We start from the raw sequence: 21242 nt of genomic DNA on the forward strand, positions 1-21242 counted from the left end.
GCATCTGCAATTACCTAATCCCTTCTTTCTCTCCTCTTCTCATAAAGAATATTTATGGTGGATGGCTTAGTCAATGGATGTCTAGTACAGCCAAGAAATCTGATGCATGTTGTCATTTCCATTTCAGATGGTCACAGTAAGAGGTAATATTTCATTTATGTGTTTAATGTACACTGAGCGAAACAGGATGAACCAATCAATAAACTCATTAAAGGCAAACTGATGTCAATCTTGACACAGATAAGCTCAGCCAGGAATCTATACTGATAGTGAGTTTGTATATCATTGAATATCAATGTCATGTGTTTCTTAATAGGAAAAAAAATTCTGATTTTGCACTTAAAATGAGAATTTAATAATGTGAATGTTTACAAAATATAAACCATACCCGATCAATTTTGTATTTGACATACAAATCTAAACTTACACATTGATTTTCCGTAAGGAATTTTAAATTCCTTTGAGTTTTTAAGTACCCGCAAAAACAAAATGATAGGGAAAATGTTTAGTGTCATGAAATTTCAAACATGTTTCAGTTAATATTTAAATTTAATGAATCTAAATATTGCATTTCTTAAATCTTATGCAATATTCTTCAAAATCCATTATATGGAAAGATTAAAATCAGCCAGTAATACTGCTTTCGAAACGCAATAGGGAATTGCCTGTTTGGACACCTGGGTGGTTCAGCATCTGCCTTTGGCCCAGGGCGTGATCCTGGAGTCCTGGGATGGAGTCCCACGACAGGCTCCTTGTAAGGAGCCTGCTTCTCCCTCTGCTTGTGTCTCTGCCTCTCTCTCTCTCTGTATCTCTCATGAATAAATAAAATCTTTTTTAAAAAGGGAATAGTGAGGCAAAAATGAATTGAATTTACACTTTTTCTTTATACACTCTGCTTCACAAATAAGCAGAAGCGGCAATGCTGTCTGAACCACAGAAATGGCGAGCTCACTGCTCAAGATGAGAGACTGAGCTAGAAGGGATTCCTGCACAGGCTCCAAGTCCACCTACAGATTTTGCAAACCTTCCCTTGATCAGCCTGTTTTTTCAGCATGCTAGGAAGAAACTGGATATTGGTATGTCTTAGAATCCTTTCCTTCTACCCAGTGGCAAGTGTCTTCAGTCTGATTCTTCCATAGGCCATAGCTATCAAGGATTGCCCAGTGGGCTTCTGCTCCTTCCTGTTCAATAGTGTTTTTTCAATAGAATGGAAGTTCTACTGGTATTTGAGGTCCAGCAATTTTTAATTGTGCAATATGTTCAGCATGTCTTCCCCCTACTCTTTAAATACTATTGTGAGGTCTAATTGAAATACCGCTATGGTAAAGTTGTTGAGATGAACCACAAAATGCTCCTTACAAAAACTACCAATGCTTCTTGGGGGCAGTTACTTCTCCTAATCTAGAGCCACCTACTTAACTATAATGTAAGGAGTAGATATTACCACCTTGCAGTGAGTTCCCCTAGAGTCATGGACATCACCCACTGATATTATATAATGATCCACCTCATTCTTTTACCCTAGAGTTTCTCAACCCCAGTACTATTGACACCTTAGGCTGAGTAATTCTGTTGTAGGAGCTGTCCCGCGCACTGTCCCTGGTGCTGCTAGGTTCCAGAAGCAACCCTTCAAATGTGGCTACCAAAATTGTCTCCAGACATTGCCAAACGTCCCTAGAGGGGTGTCCCTAGAGCCTTGACCTCCTCACTGGAAACAACTACTTAGCCCATAAATGTATATGTGATTACCAAACCCGGAGATAAAAAATATAGTCCCTATGCTCACAGAGTTCGAGGTCAGGACAGATGAGGAGATAATTACAAGAGAGAGTGGCAAGTGCTGTCATTCTGGTCCACCAAGACTGAGAGGTGGGGGTAAGAGGCCACAGAGATCATTCCAGAGCAAGTAGTCATCTTTGAGAACTTGAAGGACTCTAACACAAGGCAGGCAGAAGGCATGCCACATGGAAGCACAGAGCCTTCCAGGAAAAGCACGTATTCCAGAATAAGACACAGGGGCACTCCAGTGGGAGCACAGTGATAACACGTGAAAAGTCTCACACACTAGACACTGAGGAATTCCATCTCCACCATGAAAAAAGAGCATAGAAGTCTGTTTAAGCATGGAAGCAAAAAGTTGCTCTCAGAATTCTACAAGATCATCAGTGTGCATGGCAGGCTGGACAGAGGAGTGAGACTGACTCTGACTACTCTATTATAGACTTTAATGAAATGATCTGTGTGGATGCCCACTGTACAACATAAACTATGATATTCTTTAATTTTTAAGGTTTTATTTATTTATTCATGAGAGACATAGAGAGGCAGAGACATAGGCAAAGGGAGAAGCAGGCTCCCTGCAGGGAGCCCAATTAGGAACTAGATCCCAGGACCCCGGGATCACACCCTGAGCCAAAGGCAGACAACCACTGAGCCACCCAGGCGTCCCATAAACTATGATTTTCCACAAAATTGCTCCAAAAACTGTAAAGTACAATATGAAGTATTAAACTATTATCTTTGTTCTCCTATGTTAACATTAAAAACCCCAAAGAAATCTCTAAAAGAAACATCTTGAGACCACCAGCATCAATGGCAGGATTGTTGGAATAAATGAATAATCTTACAAGGTGACTACTGGGAAGGAAGTACCATATGGTAAGTTCTCACATTTTTTTATTTTAAAAAGTTATTATTTATGGAAAACAGTATGGCAGTGCCTCCAAAAATTAAAAATAGAATAACCATATGATCCAGCAATTCCACTTCAACCCAAAAGAAGTGAAAGCAAGGTCTCAAAGAGATTTTTGTGCACCCGTGTTCATAGCAGCATTATTCACAACAGCAAGAGGTGGAAGCCACCCAAGTGTCTATGCAAAGATGATAAACAAAATGTTGCATACACACACACATACATATATAAAAACATTATTCAGCCTTAAAAAGGAAGCAAATTACAACCACAGATGAATCTTGAGGACATTATGCTAAGGAAAATAAGCCAATCACAAAAAATCCCCAAGTACCATGTGATAACACTTATATGATGAATCCACAGTAGTTAAATTTATAGAAAAGGAAAGTCACATAGTGATTACCAGGGACCCAGCAGGGAGGGAATGGGGAGTTGCTATTTAATGAACACAGAGTTTCAATTTTGCAAGATGAAAACTTTCTGAGATTGGTTGCACAACCATATTAATATACTTAACACTACTGAACCATACACTCAGAAATGGTGAAGTTAGTTGGGGCTTCTGAGTGTTTCAGTCAGTTAAGTAAGCATCTGTCTTTGGCTCAGGTCATGATCATGATCGTGGGGTCCTGGATCAAGCCCCATGTCGGGTTCCTATTGGGCGGAGAATCAGATTCTCCTTCTGCCTCAGCTCCTCCACCCCCACACTCATTCTCTCTCTCTCTCTCTCTCTCTCTCTCTCTCTCTCTCTCTCTCTCTCTCAAATGAATAAATAAAAATTTTTAAAAAGAAGTGATGAAGATGGCAAATTTTAAGTTATGTGTATTTTGCCACACTTTTTAAAAGTAATTATTATTTATAGCACTTGAGATTATGTATGGCATGTTCCATCTGAGAAATATGAACACATGAGGTCCCTCTGCCTGAAAATAGAGGCTCAGTGGGACCAGTTCCTCAGAAGTCAGCTGATTCTCCCAGAAGACCTCTTCAAGATCAAATTGCATCCACTCAAGTGTCGGCTGCCCAGAGTAAGCTACAGGTAAAAGCCCCACACAGTTAGCTAGACCACAGAAGTGACCAAGCTGGCTACCTATTCATTCAGCCTCTCACAAGTATGTGCTGAATACACACTCTGGGCCAGGTGCTGTGTTTGGCAAAGAGGATGGATCCGTGAACGAAACATGCAAAGGTCTGTCTTCAAGGAGCATCTGTTATAGCACAAACTAATTACAAAATTATTTTTGTCCAACAAGGGGACCTAACCAAGTTTGGGATGCCAGGAAATAATCCTGTTATTTAACTTAAACACTGAAGAATGAAATATAGGTAACTTGGAGAGGTGAGTGGGGAGATTTCAGGCCATAGGAATGGGTGCAAAAGCTATAAAGGGGCCTCAGATAGGAAGAAGCTCTATGGAGCTGACCACCCTGTGGAGAGGTGGAAGGAGAAAGGAATGAGATGAAGACAGGAACCCAGGAAGGGCTAGAGGCCATGGCCTGCTGTTTGGCCCCTTCAGGCATCCCTCAGCCCGGTGGGGAGGCCTAGCTTGCTCCTCTTCCCTTCTCTGCTCTCTGGTATACTAGAGAGTCCCTCTCAAGCACCATTTTATCACATCACTGCCCAGTGCAAACACTGACACTTAACTCTCTGTAGCACTTCTTAGATTCTTTCCAAACCTTTTCAGGGCAAGGCCCCCATAAGCCTCCAGGCTCTTGATCATTGCATAACAAAGATGTGCTCTGGGGTCCTCCACTGAAGGCAAAAAACCCCAAACCAATTGGCCTTGAAGAGTAAGTTGCCTGGATGGTGAGTTGAAACGAACACACATAAAGTAGCATACAAACAATACAGAGTGGCACACAACTGAGGGGCTCACTCAAGTAAGGCTGAGCATGAGGCCGTCTAATAAGACACAGTGGAGAAAATCATGGAGAAGGGGAGATGTTGTGGAGGGCTGCATGGGGAGGCTGGGCTTCAATCATGACGTTGGAAAGATACAACACAATGGAGCAGGAGGTTAGGGAAGCATGGGTGCTGGCCATATTCCATTAGTACAGATACAACAGACAAAGCGATCAGAGGGGCTTGACTCTTGAGGCAAAGAGAAGATAATGAAATGCAGAGCTAGATTGAAGAAGGGGGAAATGAAGCCATGCAGAGAAGGCGAGGAAGTAAAGAATGACAAATGCAGGATGAGGGATGGCAGAAGACACCATTCTTTGCAACATCACTGGTTATATTTACCATTCCTTATTGATTGGTTGGTTAGTAAATGGTTTAGTGTACACTATATGTTAAGCACTCGGATTTTCAAGTCAGCTATTATTTGTGCCACTCATAGAAGGTTATCTCACTTTTATGGACTCTCCTTTGTGGTAATTATAAACTCCCTGAATGCAAGGGCTGAGTCTACTCTGTACATCCTGCAGTGCCTGGCGAATGGTCAGCACTGTGCCCTTTCTGGGCCTCAGCAGTTATACTGGGCCCTGGTCTCCCTCATGCTCAAGGCTCCTGAACAATGGCAAGGACAAACTGTGCTTTCCTCAGGAGCTGACAAAGCTAAGTGCAGGGAGAAGTAGGAAGAAGTTGCTGACTCATGGCAAGGTGTTGGGGCTTCCACCCTGGGCTGCTTTCAGGTCCTCCTGAGATGATCAGTACAGAATATGTGGAGAGAGAAAGGATCCTCAGCAGAGACACCATGTCAGGTAGACCAGCACCTTGAGAAGCAGTTTACTTGGAAAGGGGGACATGGGCTCCAATCTCAAGAATCAGAGCAAGAAAAGGTCTTACAGAATTGTGCCTGGGGGCACCTGGGTGGCTCAGTGGCTGAACGTCTGCCTGTGGCTCAGGGCATGATCACAGGGTTCTGGGATCAAGTCCCACATCAGACTTCCCACAGGGAGCCTGCTTCTCCCTCTGCCTGTGTCTCTGCCTCTCTCTGTGTTTCTCTCATGAATAAGTAAATAAAATCTTTTAAAAAAATAATTGTGCCTGGTGGTGGGATTATGAGATACACTTCTGTGAGAGAGAGTGGAGATTTCTAAGAAGTGAAGGTTCTCTGACAACCAAGAGATTTGAGTAGGATTGTCTCTTCTTTTAGAGAACCCTGGTTCTCTACTCCTTTGCAGCTGGACACACAGACGCCCCTCAGTCTGTTCCATTCTGCAGCCAATCACAGTCCAGTTGCAGGTCTGGAAGCAAGTTTTACTAACAGCAGCTGCTCCGGGTAGTAGAGATGAGCTTTTAGGCATCCTATATAGCTTCCATATTCTAGCATTAATGTCTGGTCTTCCTATAGGATGCATCCCACTCCTAAATGCATATCAATATATTATGATCTCCCGGGTGCTCAAATGGAACCATCTTTAATGGGCATCTACAAACTTGCCCCCATAGCCTTTTAACATAGCTCTAGTATTCTTTAATAGCTTCTTTGGCTTTATACTCCTCTTCTACGATTTCTGGCCCAGACCTGGGATGTGTCATTTCTCCAAAAAGCCCTTGTTCCTTTTGGAAGAAAATGTCATTCGGAGCCCAGAACCTGGGTATGAGATTCACACATTCTTATTGGGTTATTATTGCTTCTGCATGTTTTAATAGAGCTAGAAAATATGTATTCTTTAAGAAAAATAAATAAGTCGTTATTTCAGTTAGGTATTTCCAAGTCAGTGAAAGATTACAAGGTTCTATGTTAACTTCTGTGATTTATGTTTTCTCTTATTGCCAAAATCTTGATTCCTCAAAATAATAACATGAGTCCTTATTTTTTTTACCCATACATATAAAATAAAATTGAAAAATAATAATATAAAAATATAAAATTTCATTGAGGGCAGTAAGAAAACTTAATTCAATTTTAGATTTCTTTGTGGTTTTTTTATCCTTGTTATACCCCAGGAGACCTAGAAGCTCTATATTTAAAGTCATTTGAAATATTTTTTTGAGTGTGCCAGCAAACTATAAAACAAGTTCATTTCTTGTTTTTAACTCAGTTGCCTTACTTCATTCTTTCCCTCTGCCTATTTTTATTCATTTTTTAAAATTTATCCTTTCATTGTGCCTTCTTTAAACATAGGCAACTGGATTTCATATTCATATTTCCCTCCTCCTTTTTAATCTATACATAAATTCTGTTTTTTTTTTTTTCACAACAGTGGGTCCTAAGGATCATTTTCGTAGTAGCCTACTTCCTCACCGACTTTCTTTTATAACTGCACAGCACTCTGCTATATGGATATACCGAAATTCCATCAACTAGCTCCATGTCAATGGAAATATGTTTCTAGTTTGCTATAACAAATGGTGTTTCAGTGACTTGCCTTGTACATATATGCCTCTAAATTTTTGAGAATAGCTATTTATTTAAAATAGATTAAATGGGGGTGCCTGGGTGGTTCAGTTGGTTAAGTGTCTGACTCACGATTTCAGCTCAGGTCATGATCCTAGGGCCTTGACACCAGGCCCAGCATTGGGTTCCCTGCTCAGTGGGGAGTCTGCTTGAGATTCTCTCTCTCCCCCTCCCTCTCCTGCTCATGCATGCTCTCTCCTTCCTCTCTAAAATAAATAAATAAATCTTTTTTAAACGTTAAAAAAAATAAAGTACATTAGGTGTTCTCTTTTAAGTCTCTGCCATCTAGATATACCCAAATCACATTACTTTAATATGTATTCCTTGGATTATTAGTAATATAATCATTCACATGTTCACTGGATATATGTGTATATACATATGTATATTTCTCTGTGTCAACTTTCTACTTACATCACTTTTCAAAGTGTTTATATATTTTTTATTTATTCTTACTTATTCATAAGAGCCATGTAAGGTTAAGTCTAATGAGGACAAGAGCCACATCTGACTTGTTCTGCATTATACTCTCAACATCCAGCCTGGTATTCAGCTGGTTATTAAAAAATATTAGTGAATAAATATTTATGTCTATATATTTTAAATTTTTCTCAATTTAATGATTTTGCAACTTAGGGAAGTTATTTAGCCTCTGTAAATCTGTTTCTTCTGTGAAATGGGAATAAAAATTCTTAACAGGATTATTAATTATTTTATTAATACGTTTTTTGAAATGTAATAAGCACGCAAATGTTAATGTCACTTGTTATCATCATAACCATCATCCTCATCTATGCATCATTCATCAAAGCATGGAATAAAAAAGGTCAAATATTTTGAGGTCCGGTGTTTTGAGGTGGAGCAAAGGGCAACAGAGCATATGTTTTTATTGTCTTCATAGACAACCAGAAGCATTAATAATAATACATAATAAGAAAAAATAATTATGAAATAAGCCAAGACAGCTTTTTTCTTAGGAAAATATTTGTGTCAGGGATTGCTCAGGGATATTTCCTATATTCAGGGATTTTTATTCTTCCCTGATTACTTAGCATCTTGCCATCTTGAAAGGAAGAAGATGTTATCAAAAGATAAGGAAGACTAATGGCAAATAAGCATTGGTTCTCTTTATCTTCTTTTGAGATGATAAAGATTTGGAGGAAGGAAATAAGACATACACATGACCCAATACAAAAAATTACTCAGGTCTCTCATAGTCCAAAACTTCTATATTTGCCTTCTATATTTAAGATCAGTCAGTATCAATAAATGAGTTAAAATCATTTTCATTTGATCCAATGGTCTTCTTTTTAAAGTGCAAGTTTCCCATTATGCAAAGAAGGATTATAACTATTAACAAATGTCACAAAAATACATAATTGCCAGCTAAATAATAAAACAAAGGTTATCTTAGAAAAAATAGCAATTTGAACTTTAAGAAAATCTAACACAAAGATTAACACCTCGGTTTTCAAACTCCATTTTTAATGATCTGGAGCCTGGCCGCAATGTTATGGTGAATATACTGAAATAAGACTGAATGCAAACTGTATGTACATGCACTACCAAAAATGTGTCTTTTTTACCAAGTTAGATCCATTAGTGGAAAGAGAAGTTTGATCATCCCTTGAGAATAAAGCACCACACCCACGACAGAGGGGGAGTCAAACTGCATCCCCACCCTCAAGATTCCTGCAAAGTTGGTGGAGGGATAAGCCTCTCCTGAATCCAAACTTCTCTCCAGATATTGTGCAATTTCTTTGCTCCTTGCATAAAAGAACCATCTTTACCAGCTGTCTTCATTCCTTCACCTCCCTGTCTCTAAAACACATAGCAATCTGGCTTCAACTCCCCAGCAGGTCGCTGAAAATGTTCTCGTCAATGTCTCTAAAGGTAAACTTTTAATGCAAGATACATAGTCTCCAATATTTTCCTTGCCCCACCCACACCACCTCTTTGCCCTACATCTGAGCTCCTTGGACCTCACCTTCTGAAATGTAATAAGCATCCAGATGTTAGTATCATTTATCACCATGTGCCTGCATAGAAAGGTAAAGATTTGAAGATCAAATCTCTTTTTCTGCACATCCTCTCTAGGAGCTCTCACTCAGTCCCTTGACAGTAAATATAATCTCTAAATGGATGATTTTCAAATTCTTTTCTCTAGCTACAATCACTTCTTTAAAGTCCCCACACATATATCCAACTATCTACCCAACATCTCCACTTTGATATTTAAAAGGAAACTCCAAACTAACATGTCTAATATTAGATGTTTGCTTTCCTGGGATGCCTAGGTGGCTCAGCAGTTGAGTGTCTACCTTTGGCTCAGGGCATGATCCCAGGATCCGAGATCGAGTCTCACATCAGGCTCCCTGCAGGGAGCCTGCTTCTCCCTCTGCCTGTGTCTCTGCCTATCTCTCTCTCTCTCTCTCTCTCTCTCTCTCTCTCTCTCTGTGTGTGTGTGTGTGTGTGTGTCTCGTGAATAAATAAATCTTTTTTAAAAAAAATAGATGTTTGGTTTCCCAACTCTTCCTACCAATGGTCCTCTCCTACCTTTCCCATCTTAGGCAATGGTACCTCATATGCCTGCTGCTCAAACCAGACAACCAGGTGTCATCTTTGATTCCTCCCTCATCCTCACTCCTCCATCCCCCAAAAGAACATATCACTAAATCTTATGAAAACACATTCACATGCCTCCATTTAATGCCACCACCATCTCCTGGCTGGACTACTAAAAACACCGATGAAATTCCCCTTCTATTCTTGCTCTTTCTCTGATCTACTTCCTACCCAACAGCCAGAGAAAATATAAAGTAAAACAATGTATCTTTTAAATGTGTTTTTAAAAACATGTTAAGGCTTTGTACCTCCCAAAATTATTAGATCAACAAGAATGAAGGGAAAAACATAAAATTATATGCCCACAGATGGACCTAAACATACATCAAACTGACAGCATAACCACAAAAACAAATAGAAAAATAAAAGTAAAAAATGAATCCTATACAAATATTGAATCATTATGTTGTACACTTGAAACTAATATAATTTTAAATCTCAATTTAGAAAAAAATTTCAGGTATGCCTGGGTGGTTCAGTTGGTTACGTGTCTGCCTTTGGCTCAGGTCATGATCTCAGGGTCCTGGCATGGAGCCTCTGGTTGGGCTCCCTGATAAGTGGGGAGTCTGCTTCTCCTTCTCCCTTGGCTCCTCCCCTAAGCTCTCTCTCTCTCTCTCTCTCTCTCTCTCTCTCTCTTTTTCTATATATAGATATATATCTACATAGATATATATCTATATCTTTCTATATATATATATTTCTCTTCTCTCTATATATATATATATATATTTCTCAAATAAATAAGTAAAACAAAAATCTTTAAAATTTTTTTCAAAGAATTAATCCAAGTAACTTTAGAACACAATACTCTCCCAACACACTACTGGTATATTCTTAAAGAATAATAATAAAAACTCAAAGCAATCTTGAATTTTACTGAAAATTTTTGTTTTCTTAGTGGTATGGGGAGTGGTATTGCCTGTGTATATTTCAAGATTGAAAATATGACATTTTTTACCACTAGAGTCCTCCATGTGGGAAAAAATAGAAGTATAGAAGAAGAGGAGGAATCCTTTGACTTGGATCAGATTAAAGGCTTCAGAATAGACTCTCAATAGATAGAGGGATGGATAGATAGACAGATAAGATCTCCCAGCTCTGTCTACTAAAAGGACCCAAAGTAAAGACAATCCAGTAGTAATGAACACAATTACTGCTTTCCTCAATCTTGATTTCCAAATGCCATTCCCCACAAAAGGACCCAGTTTCCTTAGAAAAATGGCTACTTTTTCCAGGGCTGGGGGTGGGGGATGTATAAGCTAAGCCTGGACTACCTTGCTGGGCCAGCAAGTAATAAAGTCCTCAAAACCTGCTGGGGACAGATCCAAAGGATGCAGGGACTGCAACAAGAAGGTCCCACTTGCCAAAATCTGTGCAATCTGAATATCAAAAAGAATTATCATAGGAATGGATTTTAACCCATTGAACTAAAAAACAATCTAGGAGCACAAACAAGCACAATAAAAGTGCAGAAGCAGGGGGAAAGGGAAACCTTTTCTTTACAGAAGAATACCAGTAAATAGAAAAATCACTATTTTGCAACCACCATTACAATAATTATTTTAGACAAGAATAAATTTACATTACCACTACTGAGTGAAAGATTTGGGGGAATACAATAATCTATACAGCCTCTGGATTTCTCCTCACAGATTACTTATTAAATACAAAGGGAGCAAATAGGTACTTTTATAATAAATTAATGTAGCCAACGGCCCCTTAACCAATGACCAAACTTAACAGAGCTGAGGAGGGATGATATTATGTGCCTGTGATGTTATGCATGACAAGGATACATTACTTATGCAGATTTCATGCCCAAAAAAAGCATAATCATACATCTAATCTCAAGGAAATGATCCAAAATATCTAAATTAAGGAACAGTCTGTAAAACACCTTTAATGCCACAGAAGAAAACAAAAAGGCTTGAAGAACTCATTCTAGGGGCACCTGGGTGACTCAGTGGGTTAAGCATCTGCTGTTGGCTCAGATCATGATCCTGGGGTTCTAGTATCAAGCCCTGCATCAAGCTCCCTGCTCAGTATGGACTCTCCTTCTCTCTCTACCCCTTCTCCTGCTCATGCTCGCTCTCTCTCTCTCTCTCAAATAAATAAATATAATCTTTAAAAAAAAAGAACGCATTCTAGAATAAAGTGCAATTTATAGACATGACAACTAGAAGCAATGTATGATCCTTGATTAATTTTGAATACAGGAAGACAAAACAGAAAGCTCCAGTTATGTAGGGCATTATTGGGAAAATACAAAACTAGATGAGAATTATACATTAGACAATAACATTAGATCAACAAAAGTTCTTTTGCACATGATAATTATGTAGGAGAATGACTCGTGGCTCAATCCCAGGACTCAGAGATCATGACCAGAGCTGAAATCAAGAGTTGGATGCTTAACTGACTGAGCCACCCAGATGCCCCAGGGAGAAAGTGTCTTAATGCCTGCAATGTATTCTGAAATGATACAGCAGAATCAAAAATGCATAAATGTAAAAAGAAAACCATGAAGCAAATGTGGCAAAATATTAATAATTGTTGAATCTAAGTGAAGAATATAAAGTATTCATTCACTATCTTTACAACTTTTTTATGCACAAGAAATTTTGCAAAAATTAAAATTTGGGAATAAAAAAAATAATATGCTACTTCAAATCTGACCCCAAAAACACACAAAAAAAACAAAAATGAAAAACCAGCATCAGTGTGTTTCACTGTACAGAGAATTAGATCCAAACTCCCCATAATCTACCCATTTTTGCTTGGCTTACTCCTTAGGCATTTGTCAGGGCTCAGATCAGAAGTCATTTCCCCTGGGAAGACTTCACAAGGTACTATTGCACTTTCCTCTCCCTTTGGAGTTAGGTGTGACCCTGACAAGTCTGAGGGCAGAGGAATTTGCTATTTCCAGGCAAGACCTTCAAAAGCTACTGCATGACCCTCTCTTTCTCCCTCCCTCCATCACAGTAACTGGCAAGGACCAGCCAGGGTGAGGATGATGGGGAGCAGACCCCTAGCCAACCCAAATTGGAGGTTCTATTAGCCTAGGTGCCCACATGCTTACAAAGAGCAAGGCTCCCAGCTAACCATGCCTCCACCCCCTACTGATAATGTTGGATATATAATGTGAATAAAAATAAACTTGGTAAAGCCAAAGAGAATTTTAAGGTAATTTGTTACATCAGCACAAACTAACATACCCTGAATGATATATATGTGTTCAAGTACTCAATGAAACTTAATACAAATAGCCAAATATTCACATTAGGTTAAATTTCATATGAAAATCTAAGTATCCTTCATAGGGAACAGGTCACACAAATTTCCCTTCACTTATACAGTGAAATATGTAAACGTTAAAAATACTGATGTAGCTCTTTATGTATTGATCTCCAAGGTATTTGCTCCTAAAGTAGAAAACTAGGAATATGTACAGACAAATGACTGCATGTGTGTATAACAAAATATTTATTTGGAAGTATTGACCACAAAGCCAAGATAGAATAAAATTAGGTTCCAACCAATTTCTGGAGCAAACCACACCTAGAAACTTCTAAATGGGTTATGAAGTAAATTAGATAACTCTAAAATCTCTCACCCAAAATGAGGATGCAGTACAACCCAAAAGGAGAGGATCTGTGAAGATTTTGGAGGGGGCCAATGGTATTCAGTGAGTCCTGTGTCTTTGCCTGCCACAATCAAGACAGAAAAGCTACAGTGGGACCACTCAGGGACCTAGTATGGTCTCCTCACAATTTGGATGGGGTGTGGGAAGCACAGTAGACTGGTGTCTGGCTCCTTCCAAAAAGAGCTAAAGGATGAGAGACCATCTGGCTCACTGCTCTGACTGAGCAATAAAGGGGAAGTTGCTATGTGTGAATTTGGCCTCCCTCCCAGGGTCTGATGGGAGAGGGTAGGTGAGTGTTCACGTGGGCTTTGTGTGCTAGTCCGCAGGAGTTTGCTTTAAATAACGTCCAAAAGGGCTGCCAGAGTAGAGAGGCTCTACAGAAGCTGCTGGGGTAAACTGCCAATTCTGAGAAACTTTGGAAGGAGTGAGCAACCAGGCAGGACAGAGATGCTGCAGCCTTCCCCAAGGAACTGTAAGGAACAGAGCACTGATAGGGAGAACAGGGTCTCTGAAGAATGTGAGGAAGGGCCTTGCCAGAAAGGTTCAGCTGAGAACATGTGCTCTATTCCAGAGCCCAGAGCCAGCTTACCACTGTGCCAGTCAACAAAGAACCTTCCAGCTCACCAAGACTAAAGTCATCAGAGACATCAACTGACGTGTGAAGGAGGAGGAGAATGGGACACAGCATGTCATCCTTAGACTCATTCCTGCCTGTAGAAATAACTGGATGGCTTTGGTTATTGTACAGAACTGGACATTCTGAAATCTCAGCCAAGTCTGTGTTTTGTTCCTTAAAGAAACTATAGGATTTTTATTACTTGTGAGCTGAAGTCCTGGGCTTGTACATGCTTTTATTTAGGAGTAGAGATAAAACCCTCTGGAGAGCAAACCACAAGGGCAACAGAAGACAAAGAAGGCTGCTTTATGATTCAACCCAGTACTGCCACACCAAACTTCCCACTACCTGTGTATAAAATACCTTTGGAACGACACACAAGAGACTGTACATGGTGGTGGCCTCTCAAATGAGATACTAGAGACAAGAGGCAAGGGAAGTTAACTTTTTACTAGATGGTCTTTTGCACATTTTCAGTGTTTGTATCTCTTCATGCCAACATGAAGGTCATAAATGCCCATGTTATGAAATGACCTTATTGGGTGGTATGGCCCAGTGATAAGAGCACCAACTGCTAGGACTCTTACTCTGTTAGGTCATAACTGGCCACACATTCTTATGCATATAAGCCACCCTCTCGGTGCTAAGACCCATCAACCATAAAATGGGAATAATGGCAGTGTCTCTCTTGGTTGTGAGGACGAAGCAGCTGAGTGCATGCAAAGCTCACATGAGAGGGCCTGCCTTAGATGTGTTTGGTGAACATTGCTACTGCCTATTCCAATAGTTTATAATGATAATAAAATAAGAATTAAAGGGGAAAGAGTTCTAAAAAACCAAGGAAAAATCTGAATACAATGAAGAGCTAATCCATTTTTTTCTTCCAGAGGATGTGGGAAAGAGATTCAGACAGGATAAAATGGGTAATATTTAAAAGTAACCATCTGAGAGACCAAGAGGTCAAAAGCAGGAAAACAATAATCACTTGGTGAGTATCAACTTCTCTATAATAAAAAAAAAGATATTCAAGAATTAAAGATCACAAATGGAAAAATTAACACTGTATCTGAGGAGAGCAGTATCCAAATATAACTAGTTACTAATTGGGAGAAATCTCAAAAAGCTCTAAGGGAAGTGGGGGTGGGTTGGGAAACATAAATTTAACCACCAGAAAATTAGTCATGAACTTGAAATACTAGAGCAGAAAGAAAAGGGAAAAGAACACTATTTTTGGAGGGTGCTCCAGAGGCTGACACCCCAGGACGAAGCAGGTACTGGTCCTGTTGCCACAGACACAAAACACAACCTGCTCACAACATCTATGCGTCTAAGTGGTAGAAGACAAGGATGAACAGGAGAAGTTTCCCAGAAGGGTGGCAATCATCACGCAGAAAAGATTGCTTTACCTTGGAGAGATTGAAGATGACTGCCCTGGGATACTCCAGGGATAGAAGGACATGTCTAGTAAAAGGGTTGACACCAGGAAAGCAAAGCCCTCAGAGCCAAGACCCTTGCACACATAGTCCAAACACCCATCTGGAGCAGCAAAATTTTAAAGACAACTGCTTGGGATGGCACTGAGCCCAAATCTAGAAGGCTTGGGTCTGCACTTCTGCAGAGGCCCAGGGTCAGGAAAGGATGCCTTTAAGCATCCACAAGGTGCAGCTGTTTTACCTCAAACCTCTGTCTGTTGCAGACAGGTGAGGCAGGAAGCAGGGGAGGGCAGAAGGAAGGAAGTTCAGACATGCGAATAGTTATGGGAAAGTAGAAAGGGTCAGATGAGAATAAATAAACCACCAGAGGTAGAAGGACTAGATATCAAGCTTCTCAAAGTCAAAAAAGAGATAGTATGATCCATGTGATTCAATGGCAGAAAAAGCCTTCCTTAGGAAGAAACTAAATATAAACACCAGGACTGACGAGAATAAGAGGTAATCTTTTGGGAACAGCAGCATATGAAGTACATATAACAAAGTGACAACAATCAAGCCGACCAGGCCAGGCCTGCCACGTAAAGTTGTGCAGGTTGCGCTTTGCACAAAGGCTTCCACCAGCTGACAGGGTTGAATGGTGGCTGAAGTCCAGTCCCCAAGTCCTGAGCCAGGAAAGGGTGACCTTTTTAACACACTCACTGTCTTTCCATAATCATGCAAAGGTATCTTATATGTTAAAAGTAGGAGTGGAAGAAGGGGTATAAAGAAATATAAAACCTAAGGAAAAATAATTATGTACCCAAATGGGGGAGTCTACTATTATATAGACTATAATAGCAGAGTGGTTGACCAGTTGTAACAATACCAGCTAGCCTGAATAGAGTGCTTACTTTGTGTCTAGTACTACACTAGCACAAGATAGATAATCCCATTTGATAATGACAGCAATTGGAAATGAAGTGGTTCCATGGCACCTGGGTGGCTCAGTCAGTTGGGCATCTGCCTTTGGTTCAGGTTACAGTCTCAAGGTCCTGGGATCAAGTCCCATGTTGGACTCCCTGCTTGGTGGGGACTCTACTTCTCCCTCTTCCTCTGCTGCTCCCCCTGCTTGTGCTTTCTGCTCTCTTGTGCTCCCTCTCTCAAATGAATAAATAAAATATTTGTTTAATTAAAAAATAATTTAAAAAAGGAAACGAAGTGGTTCCTATTAAAGGAAGACCCCAACACTAAATTAAAAAGCAGAACTGGAAACAGAGCAAGTCTAGCTAAAACAAAAGAAAATGAAAGGAAACATAGAGCTAGAGTCATAACATAAAAGACAGGCTTTCTGTGTGAAAATCATATATAATGTTGCCCTGCAAAGGGTCTTGAAGAACATCAAGGTTCCACCTCATTTTTTTCCACTACCCAACTCTTTTGTCTACTCGGATTGATCATGCCATCACCAGGATAATCAGAATGCCACTTTATGTGGGCCTAGTATTTAGGGAATTCCAATGCTCTTACATGTACCAAGTCTGGCAGCCCAGTGTTGTGGGAAGGCCAAGGACATGCATACAAAAGGATCTTAAGTAAAATTCTGGATTTTACCACCTGTTATCTAGATGACCTTAGGCAAGTAACATACTCCCTCTAGACTTCAGTTGCTAAATTTATAAAATGAAGTCCATACTCCCCATTTTACAGATACTAAAAACTAAGGCATGCAGAAGTGAAATGACTAGCAGTCACATGGTAGGTGGGAAAGCAGGGATGCCTTTTGACACCAGCCTAGTGCTGTCAGAACTTATATGGGGTCAGAATCATGCTGTTCCTGTTCTAAAGCTCCATATGAATTTCTGTTCAGTATCTCAGAAAGATAAGTACAAGAATATGTGTGATAAAGGAAAGTTTAAATATCTCTAATGACAAACGCATGTTCAGTTTGTCTAAAAGAAAATCAGACTGTTAATAAATCGAAGTAAAACTCTTTCCAAATTATCCAAATTGATGTAACAGTTTTAGTTATGTATCTTTGAGCCTTTCCCAAAAATAGGTAAATGGTATATAAATGCTAAAAGCTAAAAGCTAATCTACTTTCCGAATTATAAACCAGCTCTAAGTAAACTCTAGGGCTCAGAGATAAGTTTGCCTCAATAGTTAATAATAAAGTTTTAACTTATATACTCCAAGTCCCCATTACATTAAAAGGTGGATTTTTCCCTATAGTAGGGAAACATTGATTAAACATGGTTAAACCCAAATTGTGCAAAAATCAGAAAAGTCCAGGGCCCCATAAGTAACAGAACGTCAAATAAGCCCCTGCCATCAGTGAGCAGCCAGGTAGCTTTTTGAGACTAAGTTCCTGTAAGTGAAACAAACTGAAAAAGATGTTAACAATTGCAGGCAGCACTGAAGTACAGAAGAATGTATTTAAACATCAAGAGCTGGAGAACAGAACCCTCAGCTGATGAAGAAGGAGCTTTTATTGCTAATGTCATTTTCAGAGACCAAAAGACCGGAGAAATAAAAGGGTACCTTGCATTTTTTTGGAAAATATATTAAAAAGTAGCATTACAACAAATGCACTCATGTAGAATCATTCTGTAATACTTAAAAGCACACTGGCAAAAAGATACAAAAATTTTGGTATAACTGGTTTGATCCAAAAAAAATCCAATATAAAATTATTTAAGGTACTGGCTTTTGACTTTCTAAACTCTTGAGATCTAGCCAAAAATTGTTTTAAAATAGCATTAAAGAGGAACTTAACTAAGGACAATTTCCTACTCACAAATACAAGTTAGAAATCAAGGTACTCAATAGAGCATAATAAGGTAGAAATTAGCGGTTCTGATCACATGCGTGCCTCAAATCTTTAAAGGAGTTGCGTAGAAATGAGACCGTATGCCTAAAAAAAATCTGTAGGAATATACATTAAATGCTAATGTGGTATTGCTGAGGAGTAGGAGAAATGGAATATATATTGCTTTCATTATCAGAAATACTCAGAATATGTAGTGAGGTAGACAATATAATGCTGGATGGAACAGGAAGAGATGCAGGTTGATTTTATTTCCACCAGTTTATTATATATGAGAATATTGTTAACCAAATGCAGGGCATTTTGCTAGATGCAACAAGAAAAACCAAGATGAATCAACAAAATCAAAACCCATGCCCTCAAAAAGCTCATGATCTAAGGAGTAGAGGTAAAACACATGTTTCAAAGCAGAATTGTGCTTTGTACTAAGAGTAAATACAGAATGGTAGAAAGGCAAGAGAGAAGAGAAATAAATTCTGGCTGAATGGAAATCAGGGAAGCTGAGAGAGAGAAGGATGGGGAAATTCTGGCCAGTGAATGATGAGAAAGTGGGGTGGGGGGGAAGCCCAGTTCACATTGAGCAGTTGCAATGTGCTAGGTACTGAGATGTACTTTCATTCATTCATTCAATCAACCATTAATTCATTCAATTAACCTTCATATTTACCCTATAAGGAGGTACTGTTGTCCCTGCTTGACAAGCCAGGAAGCTGAAGCTCGCTCAAGCTCGCTCAAGCTTGCTCAAGCTCACACAGCTAGTAAGCAGAAGAACCAGGATGGGAACCCAAGTTTGTGTTCCTCATCACTCAACTATGCTGGCAAGGAGAAAACATCAAGACCTACAGGCCAGGGAAAAATGATGAACAAGGTCATGGCAGAAGATGGAAATTTACATTTATTGAAGTGCATCCATGGATCAGCTTCTGTATCTTCATGCCTTTTATTTGAAAATTTATTTACTTTTCCTGTGATACGATCATTATCACATCCATGTTAAGGCTGAGAAAACTAAGGCTTAGATAGATCAAGCATCAGGCCAAATACCTACTATGCAGCAAAACAGAAATTTAAACCAGGTGTGAGTCCAATCCCAGGTCAAGCCAGACCGATGGGTGGCTGTATGGGCAGTGTCTCATTTAAGCCCAAAACAACACCGTACATCTGGCAGTGTTATTTTTCTCATTTTATAGCCAAGAACACGAAAAATAAGATAAGGCTAGTGATTTCCCCAAGGTCACAGAACTGGTCAAAGGCAGACCCAAAATTTAAGGAAGGCAGCCTGGCTTTAGAGCCAGAATTCTGACCCTCTGGATAAAATGCCAGAAAGAGTAAATGGGAGCCAAATCATGCACAACCTCTAATGTCAAACTTGGAACCCATCAGCTATGCAAAAAAAAAAAAAAAAAATTACTGAGGTTTTTGCTGGGGAGAACAGGATTAAACTACATTTTAGGAATAAAGTCCTTCAAGAGACATATCAAAATTAGATTCTTGGCACATAACATTTAACAAGACATGGAAGCACCTTACCTATACAGCTTCTCAAGTAAGGTTAAGCATTGTTTCAATTGGGTATATTTAATTTACCCAAGAAGGTCATCTATGCAGTTATTCTGCAAGCGCTCAATTATGGTAACCCTATTAAAGTGTCAAGCCCCAAGCAGGTACTGTAATACATTAGATTTACCCATTATTGTATCTTCCTATAGATTTCTTTCCATAGCAGTGTAGAAATTGGAAGTTAAGTAACTGCTAATTGAACCTGCCTTCTCAAGGCCAAACAGGAAGGGAGGGGAGAGAGAAGATCAACAACTGAACCAGGTTTGCTTTCAATAATTCATTTTGCACTTTGGTTCTCATGCCCAGCTAACCAGCCAGAGGCCTAGGATTTTCCACCTACAAAACAGGTTCAACATCCGCCAGCGACAAGCAGCGTCTGACTCATCCTAACAGTCAGCATCAATTCTTAATGCGTCTCAGAGCTCCCAAAGTCCTTTCGACTTCTTGTGCTGCCAGTGAGTCCCTGGCCCCCTTTCCCTTGTCCGAAATCCCCGAAGACCTTCTTCAGCCCACCTATTTTCTTTTAAATTGAGCTAGAACCGACACACAACGTTCTATTAGTTTGTGGTGTATTACACAGTGATTCGACATCTGTCTGTCTACATAGCGAAACGGTCACCACGGTGAGCCCAGTTACCGGGGTCACCTTACAAAGTCAATACAGAATCATTGGCTGTAGCCCCCCGTGCTGCACACTGCGTCGGTCCCTGTCCCTGCGACTTCCTCACCTTCTAACAGTGCGTCCATACTTCTTGACCCCACCCCCTAGGAATCGCCGCCAAGCCTTTCCCCGGGAAGCAGGCAGACACGCGGGATCGCGTGGCTCTCCCCCCACTTGCCTCCACCCGCACGTCTCCCCGGCTCGACCCCCGCCCCCAACTCACCAAGTGCAGGGCCAGGGGCAGCAGCAGCAGGAACAGCCACAGGTAGAGGTGGCAGCTGTTGGTGAACTTGCTGTGCTCCGGGTCGTGGTACCAGCCGCCGGTGAGCGCGGCCCACACGCCCTGCCGCAGCAGCTGCAGCGCCTGGGACACCATGTCCGCCGCGCCCCGGGGCCGCCGCCCGCCGCCCGCCGCCCGCCGCCCGCCGCCCGCCGCCCGCCGCCGCAGGGCCCCGCGCGCCCCGGGCTCTAACACCCGCGCCCCCGGCCGCCGCCGCCGCCGCCCCCGCCGCCGCCCCCGCCGCCGCCGCCGCCGCCCCCGCCGCCCCCGCCGCCCCCTTCCGCCCCGCGGCTGAGCCTCGAGCTGCTCCTCTGCCCCGACCCGCGAACCGCGGCGCCGGACCCGGCTGCTGCCGCGGGGCAGGTGGGCGCCATGTCCGAGCGAGGAAGGATTTTCCCAGGGTGCTCAGAGGCGAGCGCTCAGAGGATGCTCCGGAGGCCCCGCCCCGCGCCCGCCCAGATCCCGCACAGGCCTGCCTGCGGCCGGGGCATTTCTTTTATTTCTTTTTTTCTTTTTTTCTTTTTTACTGGTGTTCTGTTTGCCAACATATAGAATATAGATAGACGCTCATCCCGTCA

General features: G+C 40.9%; 1 protein-coding gene across 1 annotated transcript in view; it reads right to left on the reverse strand.

The window, feature by feature from the left end:
- The window catches only part of PCNX2 (pecanex 2), a 291225-nt gene extending 270465 nt beyond the window's left edge, over positions 1-20760 (reverse strand). Inside the window, exon 1 of the mRNA XM_055308988.1 lies at positions 20608-20760. Coding sequence (XP_055164963.1) covers positions 20608-20760 — 153 coding nt within the window. The remainder of the gene's footprint in view (positions 1-20607) is intronic.
- Positions 20761-21242: the final 482 nt, after the last annotated feature.

Source organism: Nyctereutes procyonoides, unplaced genomic scaffold (genome assembly GCF_905146905.1).
Source record: "Nyctereutes procyonoides isolate TBG_1078 unplaced genomic scaffold, NYPRO_anot_genome, whole genome shotgun sequence".
Lineage (NCBI taxonomy): Eukaryota > Metazoa > Chordata > Mammalia > Carnivora > Canidae > Nyctereutes > Nyctereutes procyonoides.